The 20,598-nt window shown below is 32.2% G+C and overlaps 2 protein-coding genes across 4 annotated transcripts; both read right to left on the minus strand.

The window, feature by feature from the left end:
- Window positions 1–688: 688 nt before the first annotated feature.
- On the minus strand, window positions 689–3,723 carry LOC116345519 (putative ankyrin repeat protein RF_0381). The gene is made up of 9 exons (XM_031774955.1): window positions 3,539–3,723; window positions 2,378–2,476; window positions 2,154–2,255; window positions 1,975–2,073; window positions 1,797–1,898; window positions 1,560–1,658; window positions 1,446–1,493; window positions 923–1,011; window positions 689–822 (listed from the first exon to the last, which is right to left on the minus strand). The coding sequence occupies exons 1-8, from the start codon at window positions 3,630–3,632 to the stop codon at window positions 935–937; spliced, it is 720 nt and encodes a 239-aa protein (XP_031630815.1). The 5' UTR covers window positions 3,633–3,723; the 3' UTR covers window positions 689–822; window positions 923–934.
- Window positions 3,724–6,672: 2,949 nt separating this feature from the next.
- Window positions 6,673–20,293, minus strand: LOC116345518 (ankyrin-1-like). 3 transcript variants are annotated; one of them, XM_031774952.1, is made up of 34 exons: window positions 20,150–20,293; window positions 18,765–19,272; window positions 17,328–17,426; window positions 16,733–16,834; window positions 16,563–16,661; window positions 16,387–16,485; window positions 16,211–16,309; window positions 15,928–16,026; window positions 15,813–15,860; window positions 15,333–15,383; window positions 14,551–14,649; window positions 14,308–14,409; window positions 14,130–14,231; window positions 13,955–14,053; window positions 13,778–13,879; window positions 12,866–12,964; window positions 12,751–12,798; window positions 10,696–10,835; window positions 10,452–10,623; window positions 10,349–10,376; window positions 9,293–9,330; window positions 9,128–9,226; window positions 8,955–9,053; window positions 8,788–8,886; window positions 8,620–8,718; window positions 8,454–8,552; window positions 8,284–8,382; window positions 8,119–8,217; window positions 7,996–8,055; window positions 7,826–7,917; window positions 7,618–7,755; window positions 7,442–7,498; window positions 7,173–7,356; window positions 6,673–7,106 (listed from the first exon to the last, which is right to left on the minus strand). In XM_031774952.1, exons 2-34 carry the CDS (start codon window positions 18,859–18,861, stop codon window positions 6,760–6,762), a joined length of 3,393 nt encoding a protein of 1,130 aa, XP_031630812.1. In that variant the 5' UTR covers window positions 18,862–19,272; window positions 20,150–20,293; the 3' UTR covers window positions 6,673–6,759. The 3 variants fall into 3 exon arrangements, with proteins under 3 accessions (XP_031630812.1, XP_031630813.1, XP_031630814.1); XM_031774953.1 differs by having other exon boundaries at window positions 20,189–20,285; XM_031774954.1 differs by lacking the exon at window positions 17,328–17,426.
- Between the last annotated feature and the right edge of the window lie 305 nt (window positions 20,294–20,598).

Genomic DNA, 20,598 nt, shown 5'->3' on the forward strand with positions numbered 1-20,598 from the left:
ATTTCGAATTTCAAGACTTTATAAAATTTGCGCGAAGTCAAGTTGCGACGAAATCTGATCTGACTTTTATTGAAATACAATGAATTTTAAATTTAACCCATCTCTACTTACCTATTTCATTTTCTGTACCAGTATTGATAGCAGTAGATAGATTTAACATTAAAATAAATTATTTTACTTCAACCATAGACACCATAAGCGTGGATCCTAGAGCTTCTTACTTCGGCTTCTGTCACAGAACAAATGAGATTAGTTTGATATTATTGCTATTTGCACAATCGAAAAATGTTCAAGTGGAGGCACTCTCTTGTTGGCAGATTGGGATGGTTCTTTGTCGTGCTTGTGTAAAAATATTCAAAGCGGCAACTTACTAATAAAACACAAATTTTTAAAAATAATATGCTGTTCAACTATATATTTCTTTGATCAGAAAGATAAACCATGCGATTAATATAATCCAATTGTATGCATATTCGAAATGACATACTGTGAGGCCAGATTGAAAGAAATTTCCTTCTAGGAGGGTATAAGCATAATAAGTCATAAATGAATAAAGGTCATTCAAATCTGGATTTAAATTCAATTTTTATTTCTGAATAAAATACGTATCAAAATTTCATTAAGTTATTTTTTCAATTTTCACTCATTCTCATTATTGTGTTTTGAATAAAAATTCCAATCTTTTCAAGTAAAAAATGTTTTTTTTTATCAATTTATAAGTTCGTTTTTTTTTTGTATTGTTTGCTAAGTTCCATAACTAATTTTTTTGTTAAATTCCAGTCGATGATGCTTGCTGGTTTTCTGTTTGATTAAAACGATTGCCTGTAATTGATTGAAATTTATAGTTAATCGGATGGATATATGGATATGATCATGTGAGAAATGCTTTGAATTTTATTTGAAGTTAATTTTTAATTTTTACCTTTGATCATAATTATGGCATAGCAGGTATTGGTGTTGATGTTGTTGGTGGTGGTGGTGTTGTTGTTGTTGTTGTCGTTTCCGTTGGGACTGAAATTTCATTTTGAGACAAATTCGATGTTAAAATGATTGAACAACTATGTAAATTAGAAATAGATTATTTTTTGGATTTTCTCCAAATTTTTCTTGGCATAAATTTAAATGTTCGTCAATTAAACGACAAACGAACAATTTGAGAATTTCTCTTGGTGGTAATTTGCCTTATTTATATACTATCGAGAAACATATTCACACAATCCTAAGGATATTGTGATCGTCTTTTTACGACATATATCGAACTTTTAGAACTTTTCTCTGAAAGTATTTCAGACACAATTTGTCCGAAATATAGTTTCGGTCATTCGGACACGGTATATTTTTCGGGCATTCGAACGTGTCTGTTTGTCCGAATATGTGCTTTGAAAAATCGTTTAACAAATGTTTTGTGTGATCAAGTTATTTTATAATAAAATTGTGATAATTACCATAGTTACTCTCTGCTTCCTTTAGAATATCAGCTGCTTCCTCGTAAACTGAAATGTGTGTGATTATAAATTTCATTGAGATGCTTTCAATTTAAAAGTGTGTGGTCAAATTACCAAATCTGTTAGACAAGTCACGTGGAGTTTCATGAGTACTATTTAAAGCGAATGGATTTGCACCATTTTCTATTAATAATTTGATTATTTCAACGTCGCCTGAAAAGACATTCAAAGAAAAAGAATTTTTAGCGACATTTGTTATTATTTGGTCATTGACTGGTGGTCACGCGAAATGTGATCAACCTTAATTTTATTGGAACTATTTATTCTAAATTTGAAAAAATGAACAATTACCACTCAAAGTAGCATAGTGAAGTGGGGTGTATTGCAAAGATTTGGTTTTAACATTCACATTCGCTCCTTTTTTGATGAGAGCTTTAATTGTTTCTGTTTTAACTAGAAAGAACGAAAAATAAAAAGAATAAACATCACTGAAACTATTTATTCTAAATTCGTAAAAGTTAATAATTACAACTCTTAATAGCTTTTAATAGCGGCGTTTCTTTTTCCTTAGTTTCTGCATTCACATCCGCTCCGTTCGCAATTAGATAATTAACTATTTCTGTTTTACCTAAAAAGTACGAAAAGTAAAAAGCATACACTTTTTGAAACTATTTATTATATTTCCAATTTGGAAAAGTGAGCAATTACCTTCAGTAGCTGCGTGGTGAAGTGGTGTGTATTTCCCATTTGAAGTTTGAGCATTCACATTCGCTCCTCTTTCTATTAAATATTTTACTACATCCATATGACCTAGTAATAAGAATAAACTTTATTTTTAGAATTGAAAACCAAAATTAACATCCACGGTTTGTAGACATATAATAAATTTTATCGAAAATATTTGGTCTTGATTCAGAAAAGTAAACAATTACCCCCAGCAGCAGCCATGTGAAGTGGCGTTTCTTTGCTTTGATTTTCAGCATCTGCATGGGCTCCATTGTTGATTAGCGTTTTGACCTCATCTATGTCACCTAGGAAACACGAAAAGTGATGTGATTAAACTTCTATTTCTTTTCTGATTTGAAATTCAAAAAACGATCATTCTCAGCTGCAGTGTGAAGAACGTAACATTATGTGGTCCTTATGGGACCCAATTCAATTATATTTGACAAATAATAAAAAACTTAAAAAAATTCAACTATGATACAATGAATCATTCCGCCAGAATATAATTTATCACACACATTTTGGGACATTGGCACATTTCGATTTACTGACATTTATTTTGGTATTTGAGATCTAAATTCGTGGTTTCCTGTTGGTGTTACAGTGATATCGAATGAAAATTATACCAAAATTTATCTGATAAATTATCCACAGCTATGAAATCCCTACTAACGAGCGAAAATATTTATTTCGTTATACGTTCGCGTTAGTCAGACGCAATTTCTATTCAATCTGTGGAATCCATTTGAATTCATGAACAAATCCGTGTAAAAAAATATCGACTACCTAGTCAGTGATTAATTTGGGACATTTTTTACTATCTAAATGTGATTGTTTCATACAAAATAAGACGATATGTAGTCAATTACAGTCAACGAAAATAAAAAGAAAAGAAAAACTTTGCCGAATTTGTTCAACGTACATATGACTACACAATGTGTAGTACAAATATATCACTTCTTTCAGTATGATGCGTCCACTTGGATGAAATTATCACCAAAAATAGAGTAAAATAAAGTGCGTAACTCATTTTGAGGGGTAGATGCTCTGCTAACACCGCGAATGCGAGTTGCCGTACTCAAATATTTCTCTCTGTGTTTGGTTGTTGGATCATTTGGCAAGAATCGAACCAACCAACGAACGGAAACGATTTGATCATTGTTAGCAATTTTTTATTCAACTTTTGTTCGTTCGTTCGTTCGTAGAAAATATGAAAATGATATAAAATCAAAGAAAGTCAATTTTTTTGGTTTGAAAAAATATATGTTTTCCGTAAATGAAAAGGTTTGTTTGTTATCACAATCACTTGAAATTTAGCATGTCTTATTTGGTTAGTTATATATATTTTTATAAGAGGTTAAGATTACCATGCTCAGCAGCATAGAAAAGCTGGTCCGAATCCGAATTTGCACGGACTTCGAGATAGACAAATAATAAAACAAATATATATTTTATATTCATTTTTAATGAAAATTTCCAATTACAGTTTTTAAAAATTATTGTTGACGTGAAGACGTGAAGACGTGGACACTGTATAGTAAGTTGGCTATAATAAATCACGAACTTTTCTGAGTTATTAAAGAAAATACGTCTGATTTTATACTTTATTTTGGACGAGATATGACATGAAATTTGGCTTACATTTTGATAAAGGCTTTTGATTGTTGCGCTAGGGGCTTAGTCACACAATTCATGTTTATTATTGAAATCATTTTTCAATGAAATGTGATTAAAATACGTAAATTTAAATATCTGTTATATTATTATTATGAATTATATTATTATTAATTCCGAGTACTAATCGCAATTTCTGGCAATTCTCAAAGTTCGTTACAACCATAATAAACTGATTTTGAGTTTAAATACTACATAAAAGTAGAAATACTCTTCAAAAATTTTTGGGGGGTGATGGCAAAATTCCGTAGGGGGTCCCTGGAAAAATCTATGGGGGGTCCCTGACGAAGTGAACAATTTATCGGAAATGAGGATAAAATCGTTTTTTTTTGCTCTTCACTTTTTTGGCGAAAATCCCTAGCAAATCGGAAGAATTTTTCAACTCCAAATTCTCTTGCAAATTCGTTTTTTTTTTTGTTTTCTCGGCCAAAAAAGTGAAGAGCAAAAAAAGTCCTCATTTCCAAAATTGTTGAGGGTTCCTAAAAATATTTTAGAGGGGGGTAATCCGAACCCTAGGAACCCTCGTCATCACCTATGATTTTCTGGTATTTTAATTCCATTTCTTTTGAATTGTGTTAAAGTTGTGAAATTTTTTTCATATCTACAATATTCAAAAGCATGACTAGCCCCTAGATGTTTCGGTGTACATTAAATTTCTAATAAATGTCTAGCAAAATGTTGAAACATTCTTTTGATTAACTGTAAACAAGTGAGATTGAGATTATGTTATCATTATTATGCCGTTATTTTCATTTTGTGATTTGTAAAGCAAAAAGACATACGTCCCGATTAACCAACCGGTCGCCGATTATGAAAAACCGTTTGCCGATTAAGATCGTGAACGTTTTATAACAATCGGTAGACGATTGAAATCGTCCACAATTACAATCGTGCCTCTAGCAAATAAGTGGATGTATAGTCATTTTTACAAAATTCACAATTTTTTGAAAAATTATTTTACTTCAGATATTGGAACTTTTGTATGGGAGTTATACATATTTTCTATCCGATCGTCTTGAAACTTTCAGGAAGTAAGGTACATTTTAGGTACAATTATTATCAGCCATAAAAATTTAAAAAATATCTTTGAGTTTTTTTTCGTCATTCTATCACAATATTGAGTTAGCCCGAAATGTGGGCTCCAAATATTATCCAAACGAGTAAGGTACAATTAAAAATAAATTGCGGTACAATTAAGTATATTTTTGGTACAATTATTTAAACCCAGTCCCAAGTTTTGACTTTCAAATGTGCGGACATTCGACTATACATCCAAATAAGTCCTTTGTTGAATGAATTGAACCAGAATAACTAAAGATTTTATTGAAAATTTGCAAATTTCATCGAACGTGATTTTTTTATTCTTATTCGATGAGTAACATTCAATGGGGGAATAGGTAACAATTAAGTATAACAAGATTCTTCAAATCGCTCGCATTCCATCTCTTCTATCTATATCAATGCCAGTTTTTTTAAAATGAAAATCTTCAAATGTCTCTTTTATTGAGAAAAAAAATATTGAGCTTTGAATATTATCGCTACATACAAACGCTCTTTAAGCATTCCACTATTAAAATCAAGTGAAAATATCTGTGAAGAGTTTTTTTGTTTCTTTTCATGACCGCTGCATTGTTACTTGTTTGTTGATTCTGTATTGCACCAAATTCAGAGTTGGGTCACTCGACTTCTGATATTTCTCATGGAAAGTTAGGCAAATGAAAATCTAAATTATTATTCATACTTTTTTTATTGCAATTCAAACAGCACACTTGGCTTATTTTTCAATTTATTTGTGATGTAAATTCATATTCACGTGCACAAACATATGTATATATTTTTTCTATTTGACATTTGATGTTTTTGGTTATAGATTTTATTGAATTCAAAGTCACCTCTATATGATTTATATAGGTTCACAATCATGCATTGACGATAAGTATTTAACATGCACGTGTTCAATGTTTAAATGCGTTCGATCATTTTAATTGAATGCGTCTGATTCTAACATTTAAAACCGTACTATCATATTTGCTACCGAAACAACCACAGTTGCATTCTCGTAAAAGTTTGAGTTGTGATAAGAAATTTGCTTACTTCATTCCGTGTGCCACACTGGTCGCACATGTAAAAATCAAGGTATCATAATATTGCACGGTGCACGTGCGATACGAAACGAACCAAACAAATTTCTTATCACTGCTCAAGATTTAGCTAGAAGCCGTTTGTTGTTGCTATTGCATGTCTAGACAAAGTGAAACATAATGGTTCCAAAATACGACTGATTTAATGAAAATATTAATAAGCATACAGTTATTATAATCCAAATGCATAATATAGCTCTTCTGTGGGGTCACTTTCGCAACGTCACACAGACTCCGTTAGATTTGAGTAGTCGGATCGCGCATAATGTATATTATGTTATAGTACAATAGTCAATCCATCTACACATGAATTCGAACGTTAACAATTCAAAGTCAGAACATTAAAATAGAATAATTGAAAATATTGAATAACAACATCGTGTAATATCCATATCACTATCATTTTTTTGAGACATTTTGCGACACTGTTGTGTACAATGTAAATATTCGATGTATTACAGAGAATATTCAGTAAGAAAGATGAAATAACAAAACATACTCATGGGTAGCGGCGACTAAATGTGTCGTCGAGAATGAGTCTTTGCCAAGACTTTTTTGGATAGTTCTGTGAGAATATGAGGTGAAATTCGTCACACAATTTTTGACATACTGTGAGGCTAGAATAAAAAGTTCCTTCTACTAGTGTATAGGCATAATAAGGAATGTGTGAATAAAAGCCATTCAAATATGGATTTAAATTTAAAAAAATTTATTTGTGAATAAAAGAATGTATAATGCAATGTTAAGCTATTTATCAATTTTTTCTTCCATTCCTATGGATGTGGCCAAACGGTTGCTTCAATCCAATCCAAATAATATGCGATGCGGGTGTAAACGCTTGGCAATTCAGTGCCGCAACTCGTGTCAAAAGAAACTATACCCACAACTGTGGCTCTGGTTGAGTTGTTTGAAGGGAATAACTGAAGAGGTCCTCCGTGGTTCACTTGGCAACTCTCATTTCTTCCTTCTGGCGCATATGCACAGTACTGTCCTTGGCTGAGTCCATCTCGAAAAGCCGTTTCATTGGATCCTTCATTCGACATCAACATCGTTTGGTTACATCCGGATAGTGGCATGGTTTTCAATTGGGCTTTGAGCAGAATGTTTGATTTGTTGTGACCTGTGATTTAAAGAATAAACAAATTTATATTGCGTATCAACGATTTTGACAGACATTACAACTCACGTTCGACTGATGTTTTAGTCCAAGCAATCACAATCAGCGGCATATCAATGTCCATGTCATCTGAATCGGTTTGCAGGCATGCGGGCGTAATATGGTCCGTGAACAAAATTTGTTCTGACACTCGAATCAATGCAATGTCGTTTTTCTTAGTGAGTCCCGAATAGTTTGGATGTGTTATAATCTCCTGTTTTAAAAAAAATCATTATTCTTTATTCAATGTGGATGATACTATGTCACATGGTAATATTAAATGATTTAGATTCTTTTACCCCGACTGATTTGGTGACTGCTTCAATACTGCCGTCGTTGTTATCGGTCAGAGCGATCTAATTACAAAAGAAAAAAAACGTGTAGATATTTTCATTCAACTAGAAAAGCTCGTCCATCTCAGGCCAGTCGTCATGCAAACAAAAAATAACTGCAACCAAAAGACAGTTTTACTCACATTTCCTAATCGAACTACAGTTGGTTTTTGAGATCTCGACACACAATCAGCAGCCGTTAGTATGAAGTGATCCGATATGATTGTACCGTCGCATTCATAGGACACTTCATTATTTTTTGTCAAATAACCTAAAGCCGCCTTTGAAACGATTGAAAGTGGATACAATTTTACAAGATCAAATGTTGAGCTAAGCTAAATGTTGGCTTACCATCCATGGAAATTCTTGTGGATCAGCTTCCTCACCATCCAAAGTGCGACTCTTTAGTGAAGTAGTAGCATTCTCATTGTAATTTGCGCACACTAAATTCAGAATATCAAGTTTGTTTTGAGTTTACAACAAGTGCATTCCAAAAACAATATATTTGATCAAATGATTACCCTTTTCTGCTGGCCGAATTGGACGCACTTTTTTGAGAAGTTTAATAATATTCTCTTTTCCTGTGTCAAAATTAAGTGGGTTAATCAATAAAAATGTGACAAAGATAATCAGGTAATCAATACCTTTTCTCTCCGCGAAATCGATCGCTGTGGCGTTGTTCTGATTTTTTAAATCGGCATCGGCTCCATTTCTCATTAGAATTTCCACAATATTCTCAAAGCCTGAAAAGCAATAGAAAAACTAGCATTTAAAAATCAACAACTTAATTGCCCTTTGAATCCAAATACCATTTTGAGTGGCCACGTGTAATGGTGACCATCCATTTTCATCTGGCATGTTTAGATCGGCTCCGTATTGGACTAATACTTTAACGATATCTTCAAAACCTGCGAATTAAATGGAAAAATCAAATGTACATTTGGTTTGCGAAGAAAAAAGAAATTTTATTGAAACTGACCTGCCAAAGTGGCGCTGTATAATGGTGTTTGTCCACGATTGTCCTGCAGATTGGCATTTGCACTATGATTCAATAACATTTGAACCAGTCGATCACGACCTGAGAGAAAAAATCATTTTAATTTTTTAAATATCTTTTGACAGTGTGACAAAGCCAAATCAGTTACCGAAACTCGAAGCCGTAAACAATGCCGTTTTGCCATCGTTATCTTGATTGTTGACATTTGCACCATTTTTGAGTAAAAATTCAGCAATTCGCTCATAATCTATGGAAATGATTTGATTTTCAAAATTAAAAGCATATTTTTTAAAGAGTTTAATGACTTCCACATCACCTTTCTGGGCGGCGATATGTATTGGCGCATATCCATGGTCCTCTTTCGTATTTGCATCCACGCCTTTTTCAATCAGTATTTCAACAACACGCTCGTGACCTTAATTCAATCATTGATTCATATATTTTAATCGAACTTTTTATATATTTTTTAACAAATTTTGTCACCTTCAGAAGTTGCTGTGTTAATTGGAGATTCGCCATAGTAATCTTTGAGGTGGATATAAGCACCATTCCTTATCAACGACTCAACTATATTGTGTCGACCTGAATAAAAAAGATTTTCAAGCATTTCGGTTGTTATTTGTATTTCGACGGAAGTGCCAAAAGTATGAAATTACCATTTTGAGCCGCAGTAAATAAAGGTGTTCGACCATTGAGGTCTGGGATATTGACATCCGTTCCGTTTCTAAGTAGCTCTTCCATTGTTTCCAGATTTCCTGTCGGTGATTCCCGTAAATTTGAAGAATATTTATGTAAATTGCACAGATTTCATTACTACTCACCGTTGCGAACAGCGCCATGAAATACTTTCCCAGGTTCTCTGCGGTGAATGGTTTCAACAGGGGAGCGACGTGAAACGTATGATTAAAAACTTGACATCAGAGCCAGTCCCTCTTAACTAAAAATGGTACAAACTCTCAATAGATGGCGCTTATAAATCGACAAACACACTTACATTTTATCAGAAAAAAAATGAAAAATATTGAAATATTTTCAAAATATTTAATTTAATGATTTTAATTTAAATAAATTTAAATGGAGTGCCTTCTAGTACTATAGAAAATATCAAATGTGATATTTGTTGTTTCGAAATGTTAAATTTTTTTGTATTGGTTTATTTCCAAAATGCACAGAAGTTTTCAAGATGAAATTAGTTATATTTATAATTTTATAAAATATTTTATGCACTCAATTTATTTTATCATATATGATATTTCATTATGCTATACTGACTGTCGACAAGATACACACGCAACGGTGTTGACTATAGTGCACATCATGTATATCGTATAGTGTACACTACAATCGACACTGTTGTGCATCATGCGCAGTATAGCTTGACAGACAACATAAAACATGTGCACAAAGGCACACTGAGATATCATATATGATAAAATAAAATGAGTGCATAAAATATTTTATAAAATTATACATCTAAACAAATCTATTCCCGAAAAATACCACATTTTCAACATATCGAAACAACAAATAACACATTTGATATTTTCTATAATTCATTAAAAACCATTGAAAACAAAAGAAGCACTAGAATCACATCTTTCAACTTGAATTAAATTGAAACCCTTAAATTAACTAATTTAAAAATATTTCAATATTTTTCATTTTTCTTCTAATAAAATGTAAGCGTGTTTATAAGTCGATTTATAAGCGCCATCTATTGCGAATTTGTACCATTTTTAGTTATGAGGGACTGGCGCTGATGTCAAGTTTTTTCACGTCGCTCCCATGGGTTTCAAAAAGTTTGTAGTGGAATGCATAAAGTGAGGCGTCTAAGTTAATTAAAATGTTGACTTGTTGACCAAGTCGCTGATACTTACTGGTTATCGGTGTGATTGGAACGATTGACTATAATTGATTGAAATTAATAATTAATCGGATTGGAAATGATCGTGTGAGAAAAACCCAGGATTGTATTTTTACCTTTGATAGAAATTGTGGAACGCTGTGCGTAATGTCCATTAAATTCGGCTTGACAAATATATTCACCGCCATCAGCGAGTTGAGCATTTGTGATTGTAAGAACACCTGTATTTTGATATGATCGATCCGGGAGAGATCCATTCGCCTTATGCCAGATGACTGTGGTTGGAGTCTAATAGAAGAAAATATAAAATAATATTCCATGATTGCACCTAATATATCATCTTCAATAGAATATTCTTACATGCGTAGCGTTGTCGTATGCGTTGCATGGTAGTCTCACATTGTCTCCGATTTGAAACTCAGGCGGAGAGATCACAACAGAAATTGATGATGATGGTGTTGTTGTTGTTGTTGGTGGTGGCTCTGGTCTTTCAGTTTGGACTGAAATTTCATATTTTTGAATCGATTTTAAGATGAACAACTATGTACATTTAAAATTGAATGCGTTTTGGATTTTCTTCGAATGAAGAATATTGTAATATCATAAAATCGACTGATACTGTTTTCATCGGTCTTTTACCAAACGAACCATTTACGAAAAGAGATTGAACAATGAACATTGTTTAATAACCATCATATTTTAAGCCCGAGTAGTCAATAATATTCGAAAAATATGCATTTGGTTTCACAAATTGTGAGTTGGAACCATTAGTAGATTTTTTAAGGTTATGTGGTAGGCTGATAGTTTACCACAAAACAAGTAAAATCTACCACAAAGTGTCACATGTATTTGCATTAATAAGTGTCCCATGTAAAAAGTGTCATACATTGGTATTTGTAAATTTGACAGTTTATAGATGCGACACTTTGTAGTAGATTACAAATATTAGTGCAAATACATGTGAAACTTTTTGGTGTCTACTATTTTTATTACTTTTCCGCACACACCTTGTGTGTAAGGTAAAGTATTGGAATCGGTCGAAAAATTAACACCCCAAAAAACATGTTTTCTGGGTGTTTTGGGAGCCGGGGAACATGAATCTGGCGTTTTTTCGATGTCCGAATGTATGTGCGTGGTACCCTGTACGCAAAAATTTGTTAACACGATAACTTACAAACAAGAATACTTTTTTTTTTTTGAATTCAAAATCTGACTTCACAGGATGATTGGGGGTGCCGAGGAATAGAAACCATTAGATTTTGAGCGACTTCGGTTGATAGAGTGACGTCTCATGTTTGGTGTGATGCCCATGGTCATCCATAGGAAAAATTCAATTTTTCTTCCAAAAGTGATATTTAATGTATTCCTAAACACTCAAAAATATGTATTAGGGGTACCTCTCGAACAAAATTTTGGATTTTTTGCTCAAAATCGAAAATTTTGTATATACTCAATTGTATTGAAATTTCTTCAAACTTTCAGAATGTTAGCTTTTTGTGAAAAACAAACATCTACAAATTTTCACATGATTACGAAATCATACAGGCATTGAAAAGTCGTTCAAAAATTATTTGTATCGCAAAACTTATATCAGATTCAGTTTTCTCATGAATTCATATTGACGGTAAAAGATACGTAATAAATGCATGTTGTGGATCACAATGCGGAAAAGTTCATCTTACGGATGTAAGACATTTTATTCTTTTTTGTGTTTGGTTAAAGCTTTTGTATCAAACAACCGGCTAAGCCTATGAAGAGACAAAATGCGAATTCCCCTCATCTGTGCCATCTTGTATTCCATAGTTGAACTAAATTTAGTTACAATGAATTGAATCGAAAAAGAGAAAAAAAACAACAACAGTAACATGGCTACATAGATCTGTTGACCAGTGAGATACGTATAGCAATGGAATGAAAGAATGAACAAAGCGTATATGTGTATGTATGCATCAGCACGCATAGATGTACAGCTCTGTGTGGCCGTGCTATTGTTGTTGTTTTTTCACTTTTTCATTTCAATGCTACAGAATTAAATTCAGTTTTTGCATCTAATTCACACTAAAATCAGATGGCGCTCATTAGCGAGATTCGCAAAAAAAAGTCTCCAATCTCATACAAATATACACCGGCTGGTTTCAAAACTGCTACGAAATCAGCGCAAAACATTTCTTTCTCTGCTTGTTATTGCACCGTAAAAAGTGCTCGAAATGTCTGCTAAAACTTATGATATATGCTGGAAATAATCGCGTTCAAGAACAATATCAACACCGCAGTTTCGATCATTCGAAAACTGTATATTTTTCAGACATTCAAATGTTTGTCCGAATAATTGCTTTGAATAATCGTTTAACACTTGTTTTGTGTGAGTTTAAAGATGCCTTTAATTTCGAATTTATTTGAAATTGTGATAATTACCAAAGTTACTCTCTGCTTCCTCTAGAAGTTTAGCTGCTTCCCTGTGACCTGAAATGGTTTGTGATTATAAAATCTATTGAGATGCTTTCGATTTAGAAGTGTGTGGTCAAATTACCATATAAGATAGACATGTCACGTGGAGTTTGATTGTCATCAGCTCTAATGAATGGATTTGCGCCCTTTTCTGTTAAGAATTTAATTATTTCAACGTGGCCTGAAAAGAAATTCAAAGAAAAATAATTTTATTTTATTATTTGTTCATTGACTGGTTCAAATGTTTTTGGAAAATTAAGAGTCTTAGACAGTGGAAAACACGCGAAATGTGATCACTGATCATTTTTAACTCTCTTTAATGCAATATTTTTTTCGGCATGAGAACTACTTTTCTATGATTATTTTGGTTTATAATTCCTTAAAAAAATAATCGAAATTCAAAAAAATTGTATAGTTTACTCAAAAAATGCTATTTACAACATTGGAGAACAATCGAAACCATTGTTTAAACTGCTAAAAAATTGCTATAAATGAAGAAAGAGATGAATGTTCAAGAATGAAAGTGAGTCTTCTCATCAGAACATAGAAATGTGTAACAAATCTTCTAGGGGGTAGACACGAATTATAAAACTTTGAGTCATGTGAATCACAGTGAATCAAATGAATCATTCAAATGTCAAATAAGCATCACTTTTGGTTTTACTAACATGATCGTTCATTAAATTCTAAATATTATCGTTGATTTTATTTGGAATTTACTAGAAAAACACGAAATAGATAAAAAAAAATAATGAGTTAATACATTTAAAAAAAAACGTCAAGAAATCATTTTTTCGAAGACAAATAATTTTAATTGTTCAATAAATATTTCTTGTATGACACATAAATGACATTTCAAATGTCATCTAAACAATGTGAATCTTTTGAATCACAGTGAATCAGATGAATCATGTCTACCCCCTAGCAAATCTTAAAGATTTTATTGAATTGTAGTACCAACGCAAATTTTATTGAAATGAAAGTATATAATTACCAAGTAATGCTGCTTCGTGAAGTGGGGTGTATTTCAAAGGTTTATCTTGAGCATTCAAATTCGCTCCATTCTCAACTAGATATTTAACTACATCTGTATGACCTAGAATGCACGAAAAGTAAAAAAGATAAACTTTTTGAAACTATTTATTCTCAATTTGAAAAAGTGGACAATTACCATGTCGAGCAGCGGCCTGAAGCGGTGTGGCTTTCCAATCTGTTTCAGCATTCACATCCGCTCCTTTCTCAATTAAATATTTAACTACATCTGTATGACCTAGAAAATTCGAAAAGTAATTATAATAAACATCATTGGAACTATTTATTCTCAATTCGGAAAAGTGAACATTTACCCCAAGAAGCAGCCCTGTAAAGTGGTGTGTATTTTAAAATATTAGTCTTAAAATTCACATCCGCTCCTTTTTCTATCAGATATTTGGCTACGTCTGAATGACCTACAAAGCTCGAAAAGTAATTAGAATAAACATCGTTGAAACTATTTATTCTAAATTTGAGAAAGTGAACAATTACCCTTATTAGTAGCTATTTCAAGTGGTGTGATTTCCCAAAATCCAGTTTTGACATTCACATTCGCTCCTTTTTCTATTAGATATTTGACTATATCTATTTGACCTAGAATTCACGAAAGAAAAGTATCTTTTTACTTGATTTTTAGAATGTAAAAACCAACAATAACATTCACGGGTGGTGAACATCAATATAATAAATTCTATTGAAAATATTTATTCTTAATGTGGAAAAGTGAACACTTACCTCCAGAAGCAGCCTTGTGAAGTGGCGTTTCTATCTTTTCATTTTCGAAATTGACATTGGCTCCATGGCTGATTAGAGTCTTTACCGCATCTATGGTACCTAGAAAGCACGAAAAGTGATGTGATTAAACTTCTATGTCTTTAAATTCGAAATATGTAGAACGACCATTTTCAGCTGCTGTGTTAAAAAAAAGGAACATTATATCCTTATGGGACCTAATTGAATTTTACGAATATTCTGACCAATGGCCGTGCACCACGTGGTAATTTATCAGAAAAATTTCCGGACATTGACACTAAGAGAACTGTTGGTATAATTACTGTCAATATTATCATTCAGAAAGGAATACCAAAAAATCAAATTTCAGAGTTAAATTTGCCAAAAACTGACGAAATTCTCATTCATTTTGTCATATTTTTGTATTTTGGCACACTGTGCTAAAAGTACAATGGAATTGACACCCTGACATGAAATTTTGCACAGATATCAATCTAAAACGAAATATAGTTATTTACACGATTCCATTTTTTGGACACAATAGTATATTTTTTATTTTCACCATGATAATTTCATTTTATTTTAGTGCATGTCATTTGACAACTGTTCCTAAATTTGCAATTTGCTAACACTTTTAAACAATTCTACCAGTGTTTTTCGTGTGTTGGTTTGAAAGAATGTGTGATTTGCCGAAAATGAAAATATTGTTTCTTATCGGAATATCTTGAAATTCCGCATGCCTTATTTAGATAATTATAGATATTTTTATGAGAATTTTAAATTACCATTTTCAGCTGCATTGAGAAGCTGTATGTTTAAAGTTGACGTTGGTCGCTCTGGTGTTTCAGTTTGGACAGCACAGTTGTTGTTTGAGATCAGTGAGAAAAAAATCATTAAGCACAAACATACATTAGAAATACATAGACAGATGTCCACAGATTTTGATAGAATAATAATGACAGATTATTTTTTATGTCGATCCGATCTGGACTGCATGAATCTAATTGTAGACGTTGCTCCCAATGCTATCGATGCAATAGAAATCAATGTATTGCTCAATGTACTTATTAAACCATATTCTTGCAATTGTACAATATGATTTGTAAGCATCTACATAGCAAATTCGAACAGCGCAGCAGAGCATAAAATGTGAAATTCCTTTGGTTTGTTTGGGTTAAATCGTCTTAAATGTGCACTTATTGTATAATCAAGTTATTTTAAAAAATGCCTTTAATTTCGAATTTATTTAAAATTGTGATAATTACCAAAGTTACTCTCTGCTTTCTCTAGAAGTTTGGCTGCTTCCCTGTGACCTGAAATGGTTTGTGATTTTAAACTTTATTTGGATGCTTTCGATTTAAGAGTGTGTGGTCAAATTACGTCCTCTGACAGCCACATCACGTGGAGATCGATATTCATAATTTGTAAGGAATGGATTTGCACCCTTTTCTATTAACAATTTAATTATTTCAACGTAGCCTGAAAAGACATTCAAAGGAGAATAATTACAGCGACATTTGTTATTATTTGGTCATTGACTGATGCAAACATTTTTGAAAAATAAGAAATTGGGAAATATGTAAACGGATCACGCAAAATGTGATCAAATTTAAGTTTATTGAAATTATTTATGCCTAATTTGAAAAAGTGAACAATTACATACCTCTAGAAGCAGCCTTGTGAAGTGGCGTATCTCTGTGATTATCTCCAATATTTACATCCGCTCCTTTCATAACTAGATATTTGACTACATCTGTTTGACCTAAAATGTACGAAAAGTAAAAATTATAAACTTTTTTAAAAATATTTATCTAAATTTAAAAAAGAGAACACAATTACCATATTGGGCAGCTTTATTAAGTGATGTTTCTTTGTAGTCGTCTTCAGCATCCACATTCACTCCATTATCAATTAGATATTTGACTATATCTGTATAACCTAGAATACACAAAAAGTAAAAAGAATAAACTCTTTTGTTATTCTTAGCTTGGAAAAGTGAACTACAAGTGTATTACCATAGAAAATAGCCTGGTGAAGTGGTGTAGTTTTCCATTTGTTTCCAATATTCACATCCGCTCCGTTTTCTACTAGACATTTGACTACATCTATATGACCTAGAAAGCACAAAAGATAATTAGAATAAACACCATTGAAACTATTTATTCTAAATTTAGAAAAGTTCAACCATTCTGAGCAGCCCCGTAAAGTGGTGTATATTCCTGATATTTAGTTTTGACATTCACATTCGCTCCTTTTTCTATTAGATATTTAACTACGTCTGTATGACCTAGAATGCACGAAAAGTAATAAGAATAAACTTTATTTAACATCCACGGTTGGTGGACATCAATATAACAAATTTTATTGAAAATACACTGCCAATGTACTTGGAAGTAACGCTTGATGTCTCAATGTATAAATCAGTGGAATTCAAAAAAATATTTCAAACCCCCAGGGGTACGCAGAAAATTTAACCAATTTTATCAAAATTATATGTATGATTTCAATTCGAGCCAGCTTTTGATCGACTATTCTGGCTATGTTTTTTTGAAATGGCGTCTATAAACTGATCAATTTTAATCAATATCGTAGAATTTGTACTTGAGTTACAACATACAAATCAAGTTTTTTTCAGATTCCCATACAAATTCTTAGGAATAACATCATTTCAAAGAAAAATAATTTTCCGAAAAGAAAAATATTGTTGAGTTATAACGATTTTAAAGCTTGATGATACATCAAGCAATATTTATTCCTAATTTGGAAAAGTGAACAGTTACCATACAAAGCAGCCTTGTGAAGTGGAGTATTTTTATCTTCGTTTTCGAAATTGACATTTGCTCCATGGTTGATTAGAGTTTGGACCGCATCTATGCTACCTAGAAAGCACGAAAAGTGATGTGATTAAACTTCTGTTTTTGTTATTTTATTTAATCACCGCCAAAAACTGGCTGAATTATCACAGTGGAAGGTGTTGAAGCGAGTTATCCAATGATGTCAATTGCGGTCCAAATCGGCCAAACACCAAAAAACTGTTCGGCCGGAGACATAACGGCTATTATCTCGAAAACAACCTTAACTTGGACCATTGACAATTTCACCGATTTTTGGTCCAAATTTAAGCTATAAAACGCCGCATAGCTTTTATACCAGAAAATTCTTGTTTTCAAGATAGTGACTTGACATACCCAGGACATATGCATATTGGAACGGTCTTAAATTGGGCTTTTGAATGGTGCCAATTGCGACTTAAAAATTTCAAGTTCTGAGTTGGAAATGCTGTGATGTCTTATGAACACATTTTTGTTTTCAAATTTCTGTCCATGAAAATGTGTAGTAGGGGGTTTTTTGGTACGAGGAAATACATTTTTGTCAAATTTTCTACATTTTTAGTCATGTCTATGTTTAGAATAACTGGAAATTGGTTGAAAATGAGTAATTTTGGGTGGTTTGAAGATTTTATGAATATAAATATCATGGTTTACATAAATTAAAAGATCCCAATTTACTAAAATCATGAACTTTTTACACCGTAACCTGACCAAAAACAAAAAAATTGACGGAATTAGGTAATTTCAACTAAATTTTCAAATTTAACAACGGCAATTAAAGCAGAAAATAAAAAAGAGGATGTGAAAAAAAATCGCAAATTTGCGAACGTTAAGTCGACCGCGGTGAAAATAGGTAGGTTGTCATATAATGTGCCAGAAAAAATGTCGTTACTCGCGACCAGGTCTATAGAAGTTGAACTAGAATTTTCAAAAGTAAGAAATCGATGCACCCTAGTATTTCATAAACAATCGAAACTCGAATTTTTAGTAAAAAGTTTTTATGATAGGCATCGGATCAAATTTTTGCTCTGGATGTTTATTTCTTCTTAAATCTAACGAATATTTATTTACCAAAAGAGACTGAACAACGAAATATTCGAAAATTGTAAGTCGGAATCATTTGGTTGTTGGAGCTTTTGGTAAAAATAAGAGCTATCAATGAACGAACGGAAACGGTTTGATCGTTTGTAGCAATTTATTCAACTTTTGTTCGTTCGTTCGTAAGAAAATATGAAAATGATATAAAATCAAAGTTGGGTAGTCAATATCTTTGAAAAAGTGTGAGATTGGCCGAAAATGAAAAAGTTTGTTTTTTATCGGAATCACTTGAACTCAACATGCCATATTTAGCTAATTATAGATATTTTTATGAAAGTTTAAACTTACCATTTTCGGCGGCATCGAGTAGCTGTGTGTTCAAATCCAAATTTGCACGTACTTCGAGACACACAAATAATAAAATGAATAAAAAATGTATACTCATTTTTTTATTAAATTTCCTAATTACAGACGCTTAAACTGTTGATAATGTGAACACTGGATAGCAAATTGGCTATAGTTATCCAGAAACTCCTCTGAATTATTAAACAATGAAAATGCGGTCGTTCGCAATGAAATATAAAATACTTCTGATTGATGTTGAAATATTCTTTTGAGTAGCTGTAAACAAGTGAGATTATGTTATCGACATTCTGCGGTCATTTCCATTTTGCGATTTTTAAAGTAAAAATACACTACTGATGTTATATTTTTTTATTTATTTTTAAAATTAACTTTCGTTATTGATTGCTTGCACATATTTATTGAATGGGTTCGCCTCTAATAGCTTAACTAAAGATTTTATTGAAACTTTGCTCATCCAACTCGATCTTTTATTGACATCCGCTGAGAAGATCTGTTTGCATTGAGAAAATAATCAACGAATAAAAACATGACAAGATGCGTGAATAGATGGAACATTAAAATTGGTTTTAGTTTTTTTTTTTCTAAGAAGTGGCAAGGCAATGAGAACGTATTACTTTAGTATTACTTATTTCTATACTATATCTGTGAGGGGTTTTTTGTTTCGTTTTGTAACCGTTGCATTCTTTCTTGTTTATTGATTCTTTATTAATCAAAATTCAGAGCTAGGTCACTTGACCTCTGATATTGGCATTGGTGTGTTCGATGTTATTCGAGAGTTGAATTATTTCTCTAATCAAACTGCACACTTGGCTTATTTATCACTTTATTTGTGATTTAAATTCATATCCGCATGCACAATTGCACAATAAGTATATTTTTTTAATTCTTTGCGCGCGCGATAGGAAACAAATCAGACAAATTTCTTATCACTGTTCAAGACTTTTTAAGAAGCCATTTGTTGTTGCTATTGCATGAATTCAAACGTTTAGAACATTAAATTAAAATGATTGAAAGTATTGATTAACAATATCATTTAATATTCCATATCACTATCACTTTTTTATGAGACATTTTGCGATACTGATGTGTACAATGAACATATCCGATGTATTTTGTAAAACAGTAATGCCATGTCTTAGAACATTCAGTAAGAAAGATGAAATGAAATAAAAGGCATGCTTTTGATTTGTTTCTTATTCTTTGGCTTCATAAAGTCATTTTTATCCAAAATATTTGACACCCTATTACTATTTATATCGCACCAATATTCAACACGAATAGAGCTGAAATATTTTATATGGCAGTGCACTACTCATTGAAAATACGACTGTTATGGGCACGCAATATCAGAGTGAAATTTTCCATACCAGAGTCCAAATGAATATATGATTTAAATATTGATTTACAAAAAAAAATCTCAGAGATAGCTGCGACTAAATGTGTCGCTGAGAATGAAAATTACTCGAAGACTTTTATGAATATTTTTGTGAGAATATGAGGCTATATTCGTCATTCACTTTCTAGGCGACACACAATTTTATTTTACATCGAATAAAATTCCTTTTTCAAATCGCATAGTTGTGTAGATATGGCGGATCTGTCCAAACCGGTTTGGACAGATCCGCGATATCACTTTGTTCAAAACAGCTTTTCGTATCGTAAACACAACAATCACTCACACACTCACACAGTCTCACTCATACACTCTCACTCTCACTCAATAAAATAATATGTGAATAAATACGAATGATCGTGGAACTCCACACAAACGGTGATAACAAATGAATATACAATAGCGTTCAGAACATAGCTGGGC

This window comes from Contarinia nasturtii, unplaced genomic scaffold, assembly GCF_009176525.2.
Source record: "Contarinia nasturtii isolate CC-2019 unplaced genomic scaffold, AAFC_CNas_1.1 Cnas_scaffold_1305, whole genome shotgun sequence".
NCBI classification, from domain to species: domain Eukaryota; kingdom Metazoa; phylum Arthropoda; class Insecta; order Diptera; family Cecidomyiidae; genus Contarinia; species Contarinia nasturtii.